This window comes from Sabethes cyaneus, chromosome 2, assembly GCF_943734655.1.
Source record: "Sabethes cyaneus chromosome 2, idSabCyanKW18_F2, whole genome shotgun sequence".
Lineage (NCBI taxonomy): Eukaryota > Metazoa > Arthropoda > Insecta > Diptera > Culicidae > Sabethes > Sabethes cyaneus.
The window spans coordinates 242271805-242288276 of NC_071354.1; the positions used below are offsets into that span (position 1 = coordinate 242271805).

Here is a 16472-nt window from a genome sequence, read left to right on the forward strand (position 1 = left end):
ATGACACAAAGGTTATGTTCGCAAATTTTGCCAGTAGTAATCATATCTTATCCAAGTGATTTATTTTCGGAAAATTTCTAACTGTTCCTGTGTTTAAATAAAGAAATATAATTCAATTAAATCTTCATTAAATGCTGCACTGGTTTTAAAAAATGCCGTTTTGAATGTTTCTTGTGCTTCTAAAAAGGACAGTTTTAGTTATGAGGGTTGTTTTTGTTCTAGCAAAACTTTTCGCAGTTTATATGCTGCGACTTTTGGGTCTTTCTTCTCATCAGTATTGAATTATATTCTGAAACCCTCCGACAGCTGCTGCCGCTGTCAATGTGACGTTGGGCATGTGCTCCTACCAATTTAACCTGCAAACAACCTGATTCTTCCCGTGTGGCGATATCATTTTGAATATAATTCTAAGGATATTTGAAGCAAACTCGTATGTATGTTTATTTGGGAGTATAATTTTTATTTTGAATATCGTTTTTATTTTGAATTCGAAATGCGTAATATATTTCTATAAGCTTCCATAGGCTACTTTGATTTTGTTTTTCGTATACTTAGTTTTTGGTTTTTAGATATGAAATATAATTATTAACAAGTAAAATTTTGGATCAGAATTTCGATTCCTTCCATTTTTCGACATGTTCTTTTCAAGTCGCTGTCACATTCTGCGCGTACTGGTTCTTGTAGTTGCCAGCCGGGTCGTAGTTGCACACCACAAACACGTTCCTACCGTTGACAGCCATACCGACTCCCAATTCGCGGGACCCCTTCCAAACGACCTGCGTAAAGTGCCCGACCTTGGTGAAATTCGAACCCGGATCGGGTTGACCGTAGGTGTAATCCTTCCGCTCCTGGTACCAACTCTGCACGGCATCGGCTCCGGCGATTTGGGTCTTGCCGAATTGAGCGTACAAATTTTCACCGTACTTACGTTCGGTTCGATGCTGCAGCCGGTTCCGGCTGGCTATGTTTTGTGCCCAATCCTGGGCATACTTGCAGAGTGACCGACTCAGTGCCAGTGGTGGTGCCGAGTGCTGGGCGCGCAAGCGATTATGCTCGTTCAGTACTTCCTGCTGAAATTGACTAGGAAATGGTCGGAACGGTGGATAGAATTAGTTTTTAAATTCTGTTAGAGTCTAGCAAAACTTACGCTGACATGATAGTATGTTGGTACAATCGCTCTGGACCTAACTGTGACCGAAAAGCTACTTCGGAACTGTTTTTAAATGGTGGTTTTCAACGCATGCTTTGCTGAAGGTGCGGTTTCCTTGTGCACTACTAATGAGTTCATTCTAATTTGCCGTAGTTTATCTTTACGGCGTTAATCACAGCACAGCTGATGGTTCTTCATTGGGCATTTTATTGCCCTCAATTGATGGCGTTGGATTACTGTAAGGTGCAGCGTTGTCAGGCTTTGCTGAGTAGTTTTATCACCGAAAAAAAGGGTAACTCTTTCATTTCAAAATCCATTTAATTACAAAGTTTAATCAAATTTAGAATCAGTAGGGTATTGTTTGTTCGTTTTGCTGGAAAGTGTATATTAATTGCGATATGTACTACCTGTTTCTTAATATACTAGTTTCTTTTAACTCGGATAGACTCCACTTCATTTCTCATGTGTAATCACTCTTTATCACATTTGTTTTATCTTTCATCGCCTTTCATCTTTCATTTTTGTTCGAGTGCTTTTTCGGGTCGGTGCGGTGATGGTGCAGTGGTTCAGTGGTTTTCAACGTCTGTCTTTCTTTCATCTTTACATCGTCTTTTTGTCTCTCTACAGCGATGTGTTGTTGGTTTTCTCTGTCTTTTGTTGCATTTTTGGTTGCTCTTGATGGCGTCTTTTTGTCCTCGTCTCTTCATCGTCTTTTCTGCATCTATTTTTAGTGCTCGTCGTTTTTCATTACATCTATTGACATGTTTTGTCACTTCTTTGGCGTGTTTTTTGCGTCTTATCGTTGTATTTTTGTCGTCTTTAGTCTTCTTTTATTTGCATTGGTTTTTCGTCTACTTATCATCGTATTTTCGTCAACTTTTCGCTGGCTCGAGGGCGTCTTTTTATCATCTATTCACTGTCTTTTCGTCGTTTCTTCATTATCTTTTTGGAGTTTTTTCAACGCGCTTTCACCGTCTTGTTGTCATCTCTCGTATTTTGGTAGTTTTTTTATGATCTGTTCGCCATCTGTACATTACATTTTCGTCGTTTGTTCGTCATTTGTTGACATTTTTCGCTTTTTTCAACGGTTTTTTACCATTTTGGTCGTCTTTTTTGTTGTTTTGACATCGTCATTTTGGCAATTTTGTAGTGTTTGTTTTTGTTTGTACTGTTGCACTCTTGCCATTTTTATCGCTGTTTTGGCGTCTTACGATAGTATTTTCATATTATTCCCGTCGTCTGTTTGTCGTTTTTGTTATCTTTTGTCGCGTTTTTTGTTTTCTTTGTCATATTTTTTCGCTATTTTTTGCCAGATGATTTTGTTGCCTTTTTGTTATCGTTTTGTCATCTTGTTTTGTCTTTCTGCGTATTTGTCGTCTTTTTGTCGTCTCTCTGTCGTATTTGTCACGATTGTTTGTCGTGGTTTTTGCTCCTTTTATTGTTGTTTTGGCGTATTTTCTTCGTTTTGACATCTTTACATCGTTTCTTTGTCTCTTTTCCGCGATTTGTTGTCATATTTTATCGTCTTTTATGGTGCTGTTGATTGATCGCTTTTTTTGGCGTTTATCCGTGGTTTTTCATCGTATTTTTGTCGTCTTCCGTATTTATCCAATAAATTTTTCGCCTATTTGCCTTGTGGTCATGTTTCCGTCGTCTTTTGGCTGCCTTTTTGTCATTCTTTTGCCGTCTTTCTATCGACTATTTGCTGCCCTTTTGTCACCACTTTGTTTGTTTTTTCGTATTCATCGTCTTATTGTCATTTTTTGTCGTATATTATTTATGTTTATGTCGTATTTTTGTCTAGTTATGTTTTTGTCGTCTGCTCGTCTTTTTTCGCAACTGTTTTTGTGGTTTTCTTCAATAGCTTTTGCCGTTTTTGTTATGTTTTTGTTACTGTTTTGGCGTCTTTTTGTCATCTTTACTTCGTTTATTGTCATCTTTTCATCGTCTTCTGTTGTCGTTTCGCCATTTTTTAATGTCCTTTCAGTACTTTTCTGCCAGTTTTTCGTACGTTCTACTGCATCTGTGTTGTTTTCCCGTCATATATTCGCCGCTTTATGGTCGTCTTTTGTCGTCTATTTGCTGTCTTTTTGTTGTTCTGTGGTCATCATATTGACGCCGTCACTTTTTTGTTGCCGTTTTTAGCCTTTATGAATAACTTTTTTTCATGTCTTTTTTATCGCTGTTTTAGTCATTGTATTTTATGTCAATTCCGGTTTAGCATTATTGTCTATCGCCATATTTTCGTCAACTTTTCATCACAAGGTTAAAATACATTAATAGATGACTCAATGTTTTGCCTTTCTACTATATAAATATATAGTATAAAGGTATAGAAATCACTTGGAAAACCGGAAATGGAAAGAAGGTCCTGCGGGCCGAATGTTATATACCATTCGACTCAGTTTCGAAAACTGAGCATTTTCTGTGTGTGTGTATGTATGTGTGTGTGTGTGTATGTGTGTGTGTGTGTATGTGACGCTTTTAATCTCACTCACTTTTCTCGGAGATGGCTGGACCGATTTTAATGTTCCTAGTGTCAAATGAAAGGTCTAGGTGTCCCATTGGTCGCTATTGAATTTCATACTGATCGGACTTTTAGTTCAAAAGTTATGTATAAAAATACGAAAAATATGGGACTTCATTATCTCATAGGTCTCTTAACTGATTTGAACAAAATTGATTGCATATGAAAGAGGAGCCTTACAAACCCTTAACTTCCAAATTTCATGACGATTGGCCTTGTAGTTTGAAACTTACATAAAGAAAAGTGAAAAAATAGTATTTAAAACATATTTATGTAACATATAAACATTAATTTAGTGAAAAACATCATACATTTTATGATTATTTAAAAATTACTGCTGAGATCTATCAAACGAAACCGAGTTATTTAAAATCGGACGCTTCATTCAAAAGTTATTCAAACTTTAACACTTAAGCACCGTATATTAAACCGTTAAAACGTGTGAAATCAAAACATATCAATCAAATGTTGGTTGTATTCAATGTATGAGATGTGTGTGATGTATGTGTGTGTGTATGTATGTATGTATGTATGTATGTATGTATGTATGTATGTATGTATGTATGTATGTATGTATGTATGTATGTATGTATGTATGTATGTATGTATGTATGTATGTATGTATGTATGTATGTATGTATGTATGTATGTATGTATGTATGTATGTATGTATGTATGTATGTATGTATGTATGTATGTATGTATGTATGTATGTATGTATGTATGTATGTATGTATGTATGTATGTATGTATGTATGTATGTATGTATGTATGTATGTATGTATGTATGTATGTATGTATGTATGTATGTATGTATGTATGTATGTATGTATGTATGTATGTATGTATGTATGTATGTATGTATGTATGTATGTATGTATGTATGTATGTATGTATGTATGTATGTATGTATGTATGTATGTATGTATGTATGTATGTATGTATGTATGTATGTATGTGATGACAATTTGCAATTTTAAAATTTGCAATGCAATTCAAGAAAAGTGAGAAACATGTCAATTGTCTGAAGTTTTTGAGGCCTCTTAGTGGAATACGAACTCTGAAATTAAAGAAAAGAAAAAACTTTTACCGACTAAATGCCACTATTTAATATTTATTCGCGACAGATACGTATACGCTTTGAAATAAGACACTGATGAAGCCTGCACGTCGTAGGTGAACTACGTATCTGTTGCAAATAAATATTAAATAGTGGGATTCAATCGAAAGTTTTTTCTTTTTTTTGATTTCAGATTTCAATTGTCATTTTCTTCACTTGCTGTTACTCACAATTGTACAAGAAAAGCAAAAAGCGAAGAAAAGCAGTTTATTTAAGCATGTAGGTATAGTGGTGTATAGAATCAAAAATACTTGTGAGTTGATTTTTCCAAATAAATTTGTACAAATTCCAAACAAATTCTGCGCATCAATAGATGCTCTTTTCAATCAATAGATACTAGAGCTTAGAAATGTTATATGAAAAATAGGAAGTAAACGTTGCACGGTAGAAATTTTGTAAGATTTGTTTTCGTTAGTGATATTGTAAAGGACAGATGTCTTATGTCATGTATCATGTTTTAATAAATAAATAAAAAAAAGACAAGCACTGGGAATCATATCGATCGTATTTCCCATTCTCAAGCATGTTTATGGCGCAGCTTTGGCATTATTTTTCGACCTCATCTTGTTTTCCTAACCCTCTAACATTGTAAAAACGATGCGATCAAGCTAATGACTATCTTTTCATTAAAGTACATTCAAAAGAAGCTTAAGTTTTGATTTTCATGCAAAAATAATTATCTGAAAGAGCGAAGAAATAGTTCCATTTCTCGTTTTAATATCTAATGCTCTATTCAGTAATTTTTTTCTAATTCAGATATATTGCAAAATTGAAGCCAAGCAAACCAATAATAAAATTTTGAGATCAATCATTTTGTTGTAGATATCCTTTTTTTTCAAAAGCGAAATATAATAATAATTTTTCTGAACTCTTGTTTTTCAAAGATGCTAACTTTTGAATGCATGGTATTAATATCAAAATATCAAAAAATCTGCTATGAACAAATACTTCATATTGTCAATTCAAAACAAGTTTCGTATGTGGCTCTGAAGCCCGAAAGTTAAGGCCGTCTGTAGACCCGTTAGAGGGTTAATTTATAATTTTCTATACATATTCATTCAAGTCTGTAAAAATTATCTTTTGTGTTTACATTATTTTTCTATAAATATTATAAAACTAAATAAGGTGTTCATCAAGTAACATAAATGACGCTTACATGTATTTACGCACCCAAGGAAAGAAAATATAATTATTCTACACAATACGTTGTGAATATTACTGGCAAATAAGGATTTTGAGGAATACGGAACGGATATTTAAAAATATAGTCTAATATAACATCTATACATCTACAATTAAGTTCCTGAGAAATTAAATAATGATTATTGTGGCAGTAGAAAGGCTAGGTCACGCCGCTAGGTGGATTAATTCGGGTTTTGAATATCTGGTAAGGTTCCAAATTTTCATCACATTCATAACCTTTACATTACTGTAATAGGATTAATCGAAAAGCAATCATAGAAACTGTTATCTAATGATTGCATTGTATGGCGCCGACCACAGCGGCCTTGCATTTCACTGTTTGCAATGAAATTGTCACCATTTAGGTATGCTCGCCAGTGCTACGCAACGATATGATATGAGTGCAATTCACCGAGTCCAATTGCGAACACAGCCCAAGCCCACGTACTGTGCTGGGAACTGTAATGGGAAGTATGAATTGTCCGCTCCGAGCATATTGACCATTGGCCCTACACTATTAATAACGATCTAGGGCGCACAATTGCGCACGGTTCAGTAATAATGATTTTAGCAAATATAGCGCGAATGTTAGATGCATTTGACTCTGACCTTAAACTTCTGGAACATTAATATGGAATGTGCTTGAAATGGTCAACTAAAACAATGTTTGCTTTTACTGGCAATTATATTCTTAAATGCTATATAAAATTTAATTTTTGGAAATATATTCGATTACGTATGATGTATATGTTTTTATCATTTTCAGTCTCCTCCATATCTGGAGTGATTTCTTTAACTTAAATTCTTTTATTATGATAAATATAGACGGTTTTGCTCAAGTTTCTAGTATCATGGAGACTTCTGTTCCTCCTACCATAGTCGGGTTCTTTTTGGTAGCGCACATCAGTCGTCGTGGCCCTGGCACTATGGGCCAGAAATTAAAATTTTGGGACAAAAATATTTGCGGTTAAACGGCATGTCTCAGCTCAATGTGCAAAGTTATTGAGTGTAATTGATTTTCAAGTGCTCTTTTTTAACACATCATTATATTTCGCAACCGGTAAGACGTAGATAGTTACTTTATTCAGCAAAGTTGCTTATTTTGGTATGTTCTGCAACTTTTAGAGAAAAAAAACTTTTTTTTGAAATTATTTAAGAAAACAAAAGTTTGTATCACCCTAATAGGTGAATTCATGGTCACCCTAATAGTGCAGGAAGATGCGCTATTATTATTTTACTTCTCCGAAGACACCACCCTTGAAAAATACACATTTTTCATCAGACGGTTTTTAACTTAAAATCAGTTATATCTTATTAATTAATGCAGAAAAAGCAAAACAGTCTTCAGCAAAAATATTCCTCTATTATGTGCAAAATGTTGTCTAAAACATCACATTGAGCTGTCTGTTGAAATAAACATGTTACAAGAAGAAATGTGATTTGAGGGGTCGTTTATAAACAAAGGTCTATTGCTGAAAATGGGTGAAAGGTAGAAGTTCGAAATCTTCAGAAAATATACTTGAACTTGGTTAATTTTTAATATTTTGAAACCAAAAAGGTGAAAAAAATTTTATTCAAAAAGTTATTACTTAAATTGTTGTTAAGGTAACACCTAAATATTGGAAGACCCCTTCAAACGATGCATAATTTTTTCATTCAAAAAGTTGCTGAAGACCACATTGAACTGAGACATGCCGTTTAACCGCAAATATATTAGTCCCGAAATTTTAATTTCTGGCCCATAGTGCCTGGGTGCAGTTGTACGGAACGAAGCCTCCAAAAAGTAAACCCTGATAAGTATCAGCGTGATCAGCGATTTTCTCTCTACCGGTGATACACATTCTGTTTCCAGTGACCGATGAGTTATACCGGCATTGATTTCGGTATTATAAGTGCAATAACTTCTATAATAATACATCTGATGACTCATTCCCCGTTTCCAGCTCTGTGCCTGATCCGCAGCAGAACTCCAATCCACTGCTGATTTACTACCAGAATGTGCGTGGACTTCGGACCAAATTGTGGAATTTCGATATAATCGTTTTAATGAACGCCTGATCGCGATCTTCAATAAGCTAAGTTGCATTCTCAGTTGGACCCATCCCTAATTTACAAAATGCTTGAGCAAGTATTGGTAAAAGTGCTACTGGCCGGTTCTTCTCTGCGCTGCGCGCGTTAGATGCAACCTCTTTGCGGCACACTTCATGCAGGATTTAAATCGTTTTCCTGTTTCCTTGGAACAAATTGCCTCCGCTGTTAGAAACACTCCTAACGAAGTCGTCAACCTCAACGCTTTTCGTGTAACTGAGATGATTGTCGAGACTGTTCTCTGTACACAAGAAGAGTGATAAGCGCAACGTTAAAAGCTATCGAAGGATTACATCATTATGCTCCAGCTCTAAAGTGCTCGAGATAATCGTGAAATCGACGCAGTGTACACGAACCTGAAAGCAGCGTTTGATCGGATGGATCACGGTATCCTCCTTGCAAATCTTGAGAAACTGGGAGTTTCCGCACCGCTCTGCAAGTGGCTTCAATCGCATCCAACACACCGTAGGTTGAGTGTGAAGGTCGGGCCTGGGGTTTCCGACTCGTTCTGCACCATCTCTGGCGTTCCACAGGGGAGCAACCTTGGACCGATGCTCTTTTCTAAATGAACTCTCCTGCCACCTGGCTGTCGGTTTTTTTTGCCGACGATGTAAAAATCTTTAAGGTAATCAAAATGGATTCCGACTGCATTGAACTGCAACGCCTGGTAGACAAATTTGAAGATTGATGCTCGAGTAACATGCTCTACGTCAAATTTGGATCGCCCAAGTAGAAGCAGTACAGAAGAAATTTTTGCGGTGTGCTTTGCGCAGTCTTCTATGGCGTGATGCCAGAAACCTACCGCCGTATGAGGAACGTTGTCGCTTACTTGATTTGGAGCCTCTGGAAAGAAGACGTGCCAACGCTGAAGCCGTGTTTCTGGCTAGATTACTACTAGGTGATATTGACTGTCCCACCATTCTGAGTTTACTAACACGTATACACCCGAACGGCATCTCAGAACTAGGAACTTTCTGTACCTGGAAGGACGGAATGCAAATTATGGACTATACGACCCCACCCCACAGCAGTGGTTCAAAAGGGCGAAAAGCGGAACTATTTTCCTAGTGTCTTTTGCTTTCATTTTATCATTTGTGGTCTTCAGCACTTCTGTTTGTGTGAATGTCCCCCTAAATCTAAAACTGTCAAAAGATAGTCATTGCTTACTATAATGAAAATAAAAAAATAACTTTTTTGTGTTAAGAAATATAGACATAGTTTCTTCGGCAAAGTTGTAAATATTATAAAAACAAGCAACTTTGTTGAAGAAATAAAATTTCTATCTTTATCGAGTGCTGAACTATAGGGCATATTCTTTAAAACTTCTTTAAAAATTGGTTTTTCATACTTAGCTTTTCTTAGTTGAATTTTACAAGAATACAATGTTCTAGGCAATTATCGATGCTCTCAAAATTCACGTTTTTGCAGAAGACCGCAACTCTCTTGGACCTGTACTTGCTGAGTTATCGCATATTCAAGCTTTAAATTTAAATAGCTTCACGATCCCATGGGGTAAAATGGGGCAAGCGGATTTATGAAATCAGCGCTTCATATTAACGCTCAAGTAGAGTACTGCAAACATGTATGGGTTCCGTTTGTCCCCAATCACCCAAATGAGAGTATGGCAAGCATACGTTTCATGGGTCTAGCGTTCGCTAAAGGCTCGATACAAGTCCATTTTGTTTGTGTTAGTAGAGACACATGGTTTCTTCGGCAAAGTTATGGGAAATATAAAGGCAAACAACTTTGCCAAAGAAATGACATTTCTATTTCTATGGAGTGCAGAGCTATAGAGCATTTTCCTTGGCAATTCTTTAAATATTAGTTTTTCATACTTAGCTTATGTTGGTTGCATTTTCCAGGAATATATGGTTCTAGGCGGTTATTGAAGGACTCAAAATACACGTTTTTGCAGAAGATTGCAAATCTCTAGGACCTTTCCTTACAAAATTATCGATTTTCGCTCGTGAAGTTAAGGAAAAAGAAAACTTACATAAGCGATAACTTTGTAAGGAAAGGCCCTAGAGATTTGCAACTTTCTGCAAAAACAGGTGTTTCAATAATCGCCTAGAACCGTATACTCTTGTAAAATGCAACCAACATGCGCTAAATATGAAAAACTTCTTTTTAAATAATTTCCAAAGAAAATGCTCTATAACTCTGCACTTGATAGAGATAGGAATGCCATTTCTTTAGCAAAGTTGTTTGCCTATATATTTTCCATAACTTTGCCGAAGAAACCATGTGTCTATCTACTAACACAAGAAAAATGGACGTGTATCGAGCCTTTAGCGAACGCTAGACCCATGAAACGTGTGCTTGCCATACTCTCATTTGGGTGGTTGGGGACAAACGGAACCCATACAACTTTACACCCAAGCAACAATGTGAGTTTTATTGTACTCTTATGGTGATCTTCAAGACCAATATTGGTCTTAAATGCCATTATAAGAGTGTAATAAAACCAAAATTGTTACTTGGGCGGTACTCGACTTAAGCTTAAGCCTCTCTTAGGCACTCGATAAAGATAGAAATTTTATTTCTTCAGCAAAGTTGCTTATTTTTACAATATTAACAACTTTGCCGTAGAAACTTTGTCTATATTTCCTAACACAAAAAAGTATTTTTTTTATTATAGTGACTAACCGACTAACTTTTGACAGTTTTAGATTAAGGGGGATATTCATACGAACAAAAGTGCTGAAGACTATAAATGGTAAAATGAAAACAAAAGACACTAGGAAAAAAAATTCAACCTTTCGCCCTTTTGGACTACTGTGCATCCGGTTTATGGGAATGCGGTTCAACAAAGTTTATGATTGGTTAGGATTTGAAATTTGCGATTGTGTAATAAAACTAGCTAACCAACCAGTACGACTGGTCAGAGATTTTGCATTCAAGAATATTTTATTTCACAAGTAAAGAGGGTGGCTATGCGAAACCCCTTTTACTCGCTAATTATTGCACGCGATAACGTTGTTTTATCAACTGGAGCCGGAGCTGACTGTCGTTCGTCACGACTTTTGTGTTACATTATATGGACATAGTAATGTTTCACATAAGATAACAAGTGTGTTCTTGCGTAATTGAAGGAAATATCACTTCCGTGGTAAGAATTCCACGTATAGGAAGCAATGAATGGGCTCTCTAACTTGTTTTCCCTAACGCCTTAAAATTAATTTGGTACAATTTCTAACTTTCTTATCTCGCCTTCTTGTGATTTGGTTTCTTTTTCAAAGCTATAGAGCATTTATGATTTTGATAATTTATAGACGTATGTTGTGTCAAGTTCTCAAAATCATGGTAAAGTTAATCAAAAAATAAAAAATAGTTTAAAGTATTACGTTGCTAGGTACGGAATAAGTAAATAAAATATCTAAATGGTATTAAGTGGTCGTCGGCATACACTTTGCCAACGATTTGTAGTAACAAATCAGTTATATATCGATTAAATCGAACACACTGATAAGAAGACAAGTGCCAATCGAAGTGAAGAATGTGATTACGTTGAGCAGTTTCTGACTTGCGGTTGGCACATCGATCACCTTTTAAATTCCATTAGCTTGTTTTATTGCGTGCTTAAATGCCGCTGCTTGCCATCCAATCAGGGTGCTATGCTGCTCGCTGAGTAAATATGTTTGGTCCACGCGATTCAATTTGTGGCAGCACAATGTCACGCACGCACACGATAGTGTGCTTCAATCAAACGTTCCAAACTATTTATGTACTGTGTGGTACTCTTCCGTACAAAGATCATCAAAATGCTTCCCAACGAAACACTTTATACCCTCACAAAAGCACGACGGATACAATTGACCACCGCATGGAGGTCAATTAACTACTCCGAAGCATGCACATTGTCCGCTGTGGGTACGTTATCCCAAAACATGCTAACCATTAACCAATGCACAATGCCTCCAGGCCAGTACTTGAGGAACCGCCAGCTGTGTTGCGGGTCAGAGTGCAATAGCGTGACAACCGAGCGGCAATCATTTGCCGATTTGAAGTTGAGGGTCAATGAACGACCGCTACGCAAACATCACACTCTACTATGCTACTATGCTCTGCTACCACTATAGTTAAGCCACTAACTACCGGACCGGTGCATTGTGCTGGGCTGTGACCCGCATATGAATTCGAACTGCTGTTGCTGCTGCTGCTGACTAACCGTTTTGGTGTGTCACCGAGAAAAGGGAAGGAAGCAACCGCGCATATCTTCGGCACTGGAAGCGGCTGCCAAGATAGGAACGCTCCACTTGGGTAGCCGATATTATGCAATTACTTATCGATTTTTCTGCATCGTTCCATTATTAATGCATTCTATGCGAATGCGAGCAGCGCTCGCTGAAGCACATCGGACAATGGAATGACAATGGAAGAGGCAGAATCGATAGAGAATAACTAGGTAAATGAATATTACCCACGTCTTGGAACGTTTATGCTCGAATCGAACAGATGGCCATACAATGGAAAGGAGACTTTGCGTTTTGGTGTCATTTAATTCTTCTTTTAATGACGCAAGTCGGATGCGCTTAATATCCGTTTCCGATCTAACTTGAGGGCTTCAGTGTGATTTTAATAAGTACTGATTTGTAAAGTCCGGCGTTGGTTGAAAAATCATAAAAATAAAAAATAAGAAAACTTATCCAATTTAATTCTACTATGTGTATTTTATTCAATGACAGATACGTATTTCGCCTACGACTTGCAGGCTTCCTCAGTGTCTGTTTTTGTACCGCAAGGTACTAGCGTGAAAATCGATTTGGTCGTCTCTGAGAAACATACGATATTTGACACCTAGTCGAAACACATTTAAGCATAATTTTCAAACTAGTTGTTTGTTTTAAAAAAAGGGAAAAACGTCTTTTTCTTGAGCCAACTTTGCGGTTTAATTACAAGTTAAATTTTAAGCCAATTTTCAGTGTACATAATTTAAGGTCAAAATGAATCCATATTCTTGCCCAATTTTAAAGCCTATTGAAGTACAGTTTTCAGTCCGATTTTGAGTACAATTTTTAGTCTAATTTAATATCAGTTTCAAGTCAAATTTCTTCAGTAGAGAATGATGCGCAGACGTATTCTTGTTGGAAGTTGTGCTTACTACGGACTCCATAAGACCCTAAGGTTAGGTAAACTTTACCCACGTACCAAATGTACCAAGTACAAAGCGCTAATAAGACCGGTAGCCTTATTGACGTCTTATAAGGTAGTCAGTAGTCGACCGGTAGTCTTATCTACGGGCACGGAACGTGGATAATGCTCGGTCGTTGCTTAGGACTATCTTTGGCGGTGTATGGAGGAGAAGGATGAGACACGAGCTGGCGAACCCAGCATTCAGAAAGCTGCTAAAGCTGGAAGTGTACAATGGGCGGGACATGTTGTGGGAATGCCGAACAACAATCCCGCAAAATGCTGTTCGTCTCGAATCCAGTTAGTACCACACGTAAAGACGCGCAGTGTGCTAGAGGGATAGTGTGAGACAGTCGAGAAATTGGAGACGGACAGCCATGGACTGAGTTTGTTGGCGGAACACTGTTGTGCAGATGAAATCCTAAAGGACATCGTACCACAATAATTAAGTAAGTAAGTAAATAAGTTCAAGTTAAATTCAAAATAAAACTTCAAATATAAATTATTTAAAATGTAGGCAATTTACAGTCTAATTTGCATTTTATTTATAGGTCGAATTTAAATTTAAATTTCAGTTCAATTTCAATTCAATTTAAGGCAAAATGCCAATTCGTTACTTTTACCAGAGATTTTCAAGAAGGCATTCTTGTTGGGAAGGTACACAAGAAAAGTCACTTTTTACCCCTTAAAACAACGACAACAAAAAGTTCCGTTTTTTCGGTCGATTCTGCCCACTGCGCACTGTGTTATTACAGCGGAAAATCTCATGAAGCAAGATATAAACCTTTTTGACCTAGGACTACGTCTTTGTTTACTATACTGGGACTGGGTAGCACTTTGTGAAAACGAAAATAGAAGTGTAACGTTTGAATGAAAGATTTCAAATTGTAATAACTTCTGAACTACTGTATGAAATTGAACAATTTATATGTCGTTGGATAGATAAAATGACCAGCAATTTTATGGAGGGGTAAGAGAGCAATTTTAAGGAGGGCGTAAGAAGAAGGGCTCTTATACAAATGAAACATAAATTTCCTCAAAACTCGAGAACTAATGAAACCAAATTTGGCATGTGTAGGTTTCAGAAGGGAGGATTTTTTTTTCTATGGTGTACTAAGACTCCTTCCCCTTCTAGGAGGGGGGGATGCTCCCATACAAATGAAAGACAAGTTTCTTCATAACTGTAGAACTTATCAAGCAAATGGAACCAAATTTGGCATGTGGGGTTTTTTGGAGGCATGAATTTATTTTATAATGGTTTGAGACCCCTCACCCCTGTGCTAGGAGGATAAGGACTCTCATGTAACTATGTAATGTAACTCATGCTATGTAACAAGCGGTAAGGTGTGAAAGTAAACTAGTTAAACCTTCTCGAAGCAAAAGATAGTGAATCGACGTCATTAACTTACGTGCCTGTTGCCATTCATGTCAAAAGAGAAGGACATTCGAATGGCACGTCATATTTACGATGAACGTGATTTGGCTTTCATGTTACTTGTAACCAATGGCCCTTTTAAAGGCCACAAGGGAGTTAAAGTAAGATTATTGGAACATGTCAAGCTATGCATAATCATATTCAATACAATAATCTGTGGGCTGGTCATTCATTACTATTTCAACCTTTATGATACACACAAGTGATTTTTAAAAGAAATTTCTGTATCTCAATGTTTGCAGGCGTTGTACTTATGAACCCCCGTCCACGTATTTTCAAAGCCACCATTGCATTCAATGAAGAATTGAATCTGAATATTTCACTTTTTCTCTCTCACTCACAGATTCTTATAAACATACATTTGCCTGAATTTCAGTTTACGTTAGTCTTTGATCTAATGATCTGATATAGTCCTACGTCACCCTTTCGTACAACCATTAGGACTGTATACCTTGTAGTTTTTTCATTTAAACGTCTTTACTCCCCTTATTATCCTTTGCTTTCCACCCCATCTCCAACATTTTTAGATCCCCCTCCTTTCTCTCAACTTTTGTACATCTGTCATTGATCTGTATTGTACGACACACAAAACCTTCCTCCTTTCCTTATTTGGAATTTTTACTTATGTTACTTACGTTTACATATGTACTAGCTGACCCGACAAACTTCGTATTGCCACAAATTAAACTGTGTTGTACATAAATCGTGAATCTCGGATGACCTTTGTCACAATCTCGAGTTTTGCAAGTTTCTGGGGAGTTCATGGGTGTTTTAATATACAAATTTTCCTCACAGTAAAGTAGGAAACAACTCCCCCCGTTGCGTAGCTTGATAAAATAAAGCGGATAGCATTTAAATATTCGCCATCATTACAAACCATTTCGCCGAATACCATTTTGCGTAACACCAATTCTCGGTTGACCATAACGCGGGATATAGAGTTTCGCAGAATACCATTTCAGTATCAAACCATCATTTAAAAAAATCCTGCCTCCAAAACCCCCCACATGCCAAATTTGGTTCCATTTGCTTGATTAGTTCTCGAGTTATGAGGAAATTTGTATTTCATGTGTATGGAAGCCCCCCCTCTTAAAAGGGAGAGGGGTCATTATTACCCTCCTAAAGAGGGGAGGAGTCTCAATTCACCATAGAAAAAATTCCTGTCTTCAAAAAGACTTACATGTAAAATTTTGTTCCATTTGCTTGATTAATTCTCGAGTTATGCAGAAATTTGTGTTTCTTTTGTATGGAAGCCCCCCCTCTTAGTGGGAGGAGGGGTCTCTAACCATCGTAAGAACCTTCCCTGGCCACAAAAACCCCTATATGCAAATGTTCAATCTGATCGGTTCAGTAGTTTTCGATTCTATAAGGAACATTCGGGCAGACAAACAGAAACCCATTTTTATAGGCATAGATTTGTATGGGAGCTCCCCTCTTAGTGGGTCTTTTGCCATCGAGAGAACCCTCCGTAGCCCCAAAAACCCCTACATGCAAATTTTCACGCCGATCGGTTCAGTAGTTTTCGATTCTAAAAGGAACATAGGGACAGACAGACAGAAATGTTTCTTTATAGGTATAGATTTAGATTAGACCTAGCCAGGCCTTGTCAGAAGCCTTCAGAACACTTGTATCCCGTTTAGTCAACCCTACTGTGCTGATTCTATTTTATCAAAGAACATATGTGCAAAGTTTGATAAAGAACCGTTGAGATGTTCCAGAGTTATTGCGAAACATAAATACATACACACGTTCCACCTCGCTAGCTTCTCCTCAGCCAGTTCCCCTTCTCTCTGGCAGCCGGTTACACACCTGTTTGTTCTCCGAAATTTCTATAATGGAA

General features: G+C 37.0%; 1 protein-coding gene across 1 annotated transcript; it reads right to left on the bottom strand.

Annotated features, from left to right (window-relative positions):
- Positions 1-644: 644 nt before the first annotated feature.
- Positions 645-1155, bottom strand: LOC128736835 (Golgi-associated plant pathogenesis-related protein 1-like). Its single transcript, XM_053831330.1, has 2 exons — positions 1148-1155; positions 645-1080 (listed from the first exon to the last, which is right to left on the bottom strand). The coding sequence occupies exons 1-2, from the start codon at positions 1153-1155 to the stop codon at positions 645-647; spliced, it is 444 nt and encodes a 147-aa protein (XP_053687305.1).
- Positions 1156-16472: the final 15317 nt, after the last annotated feature.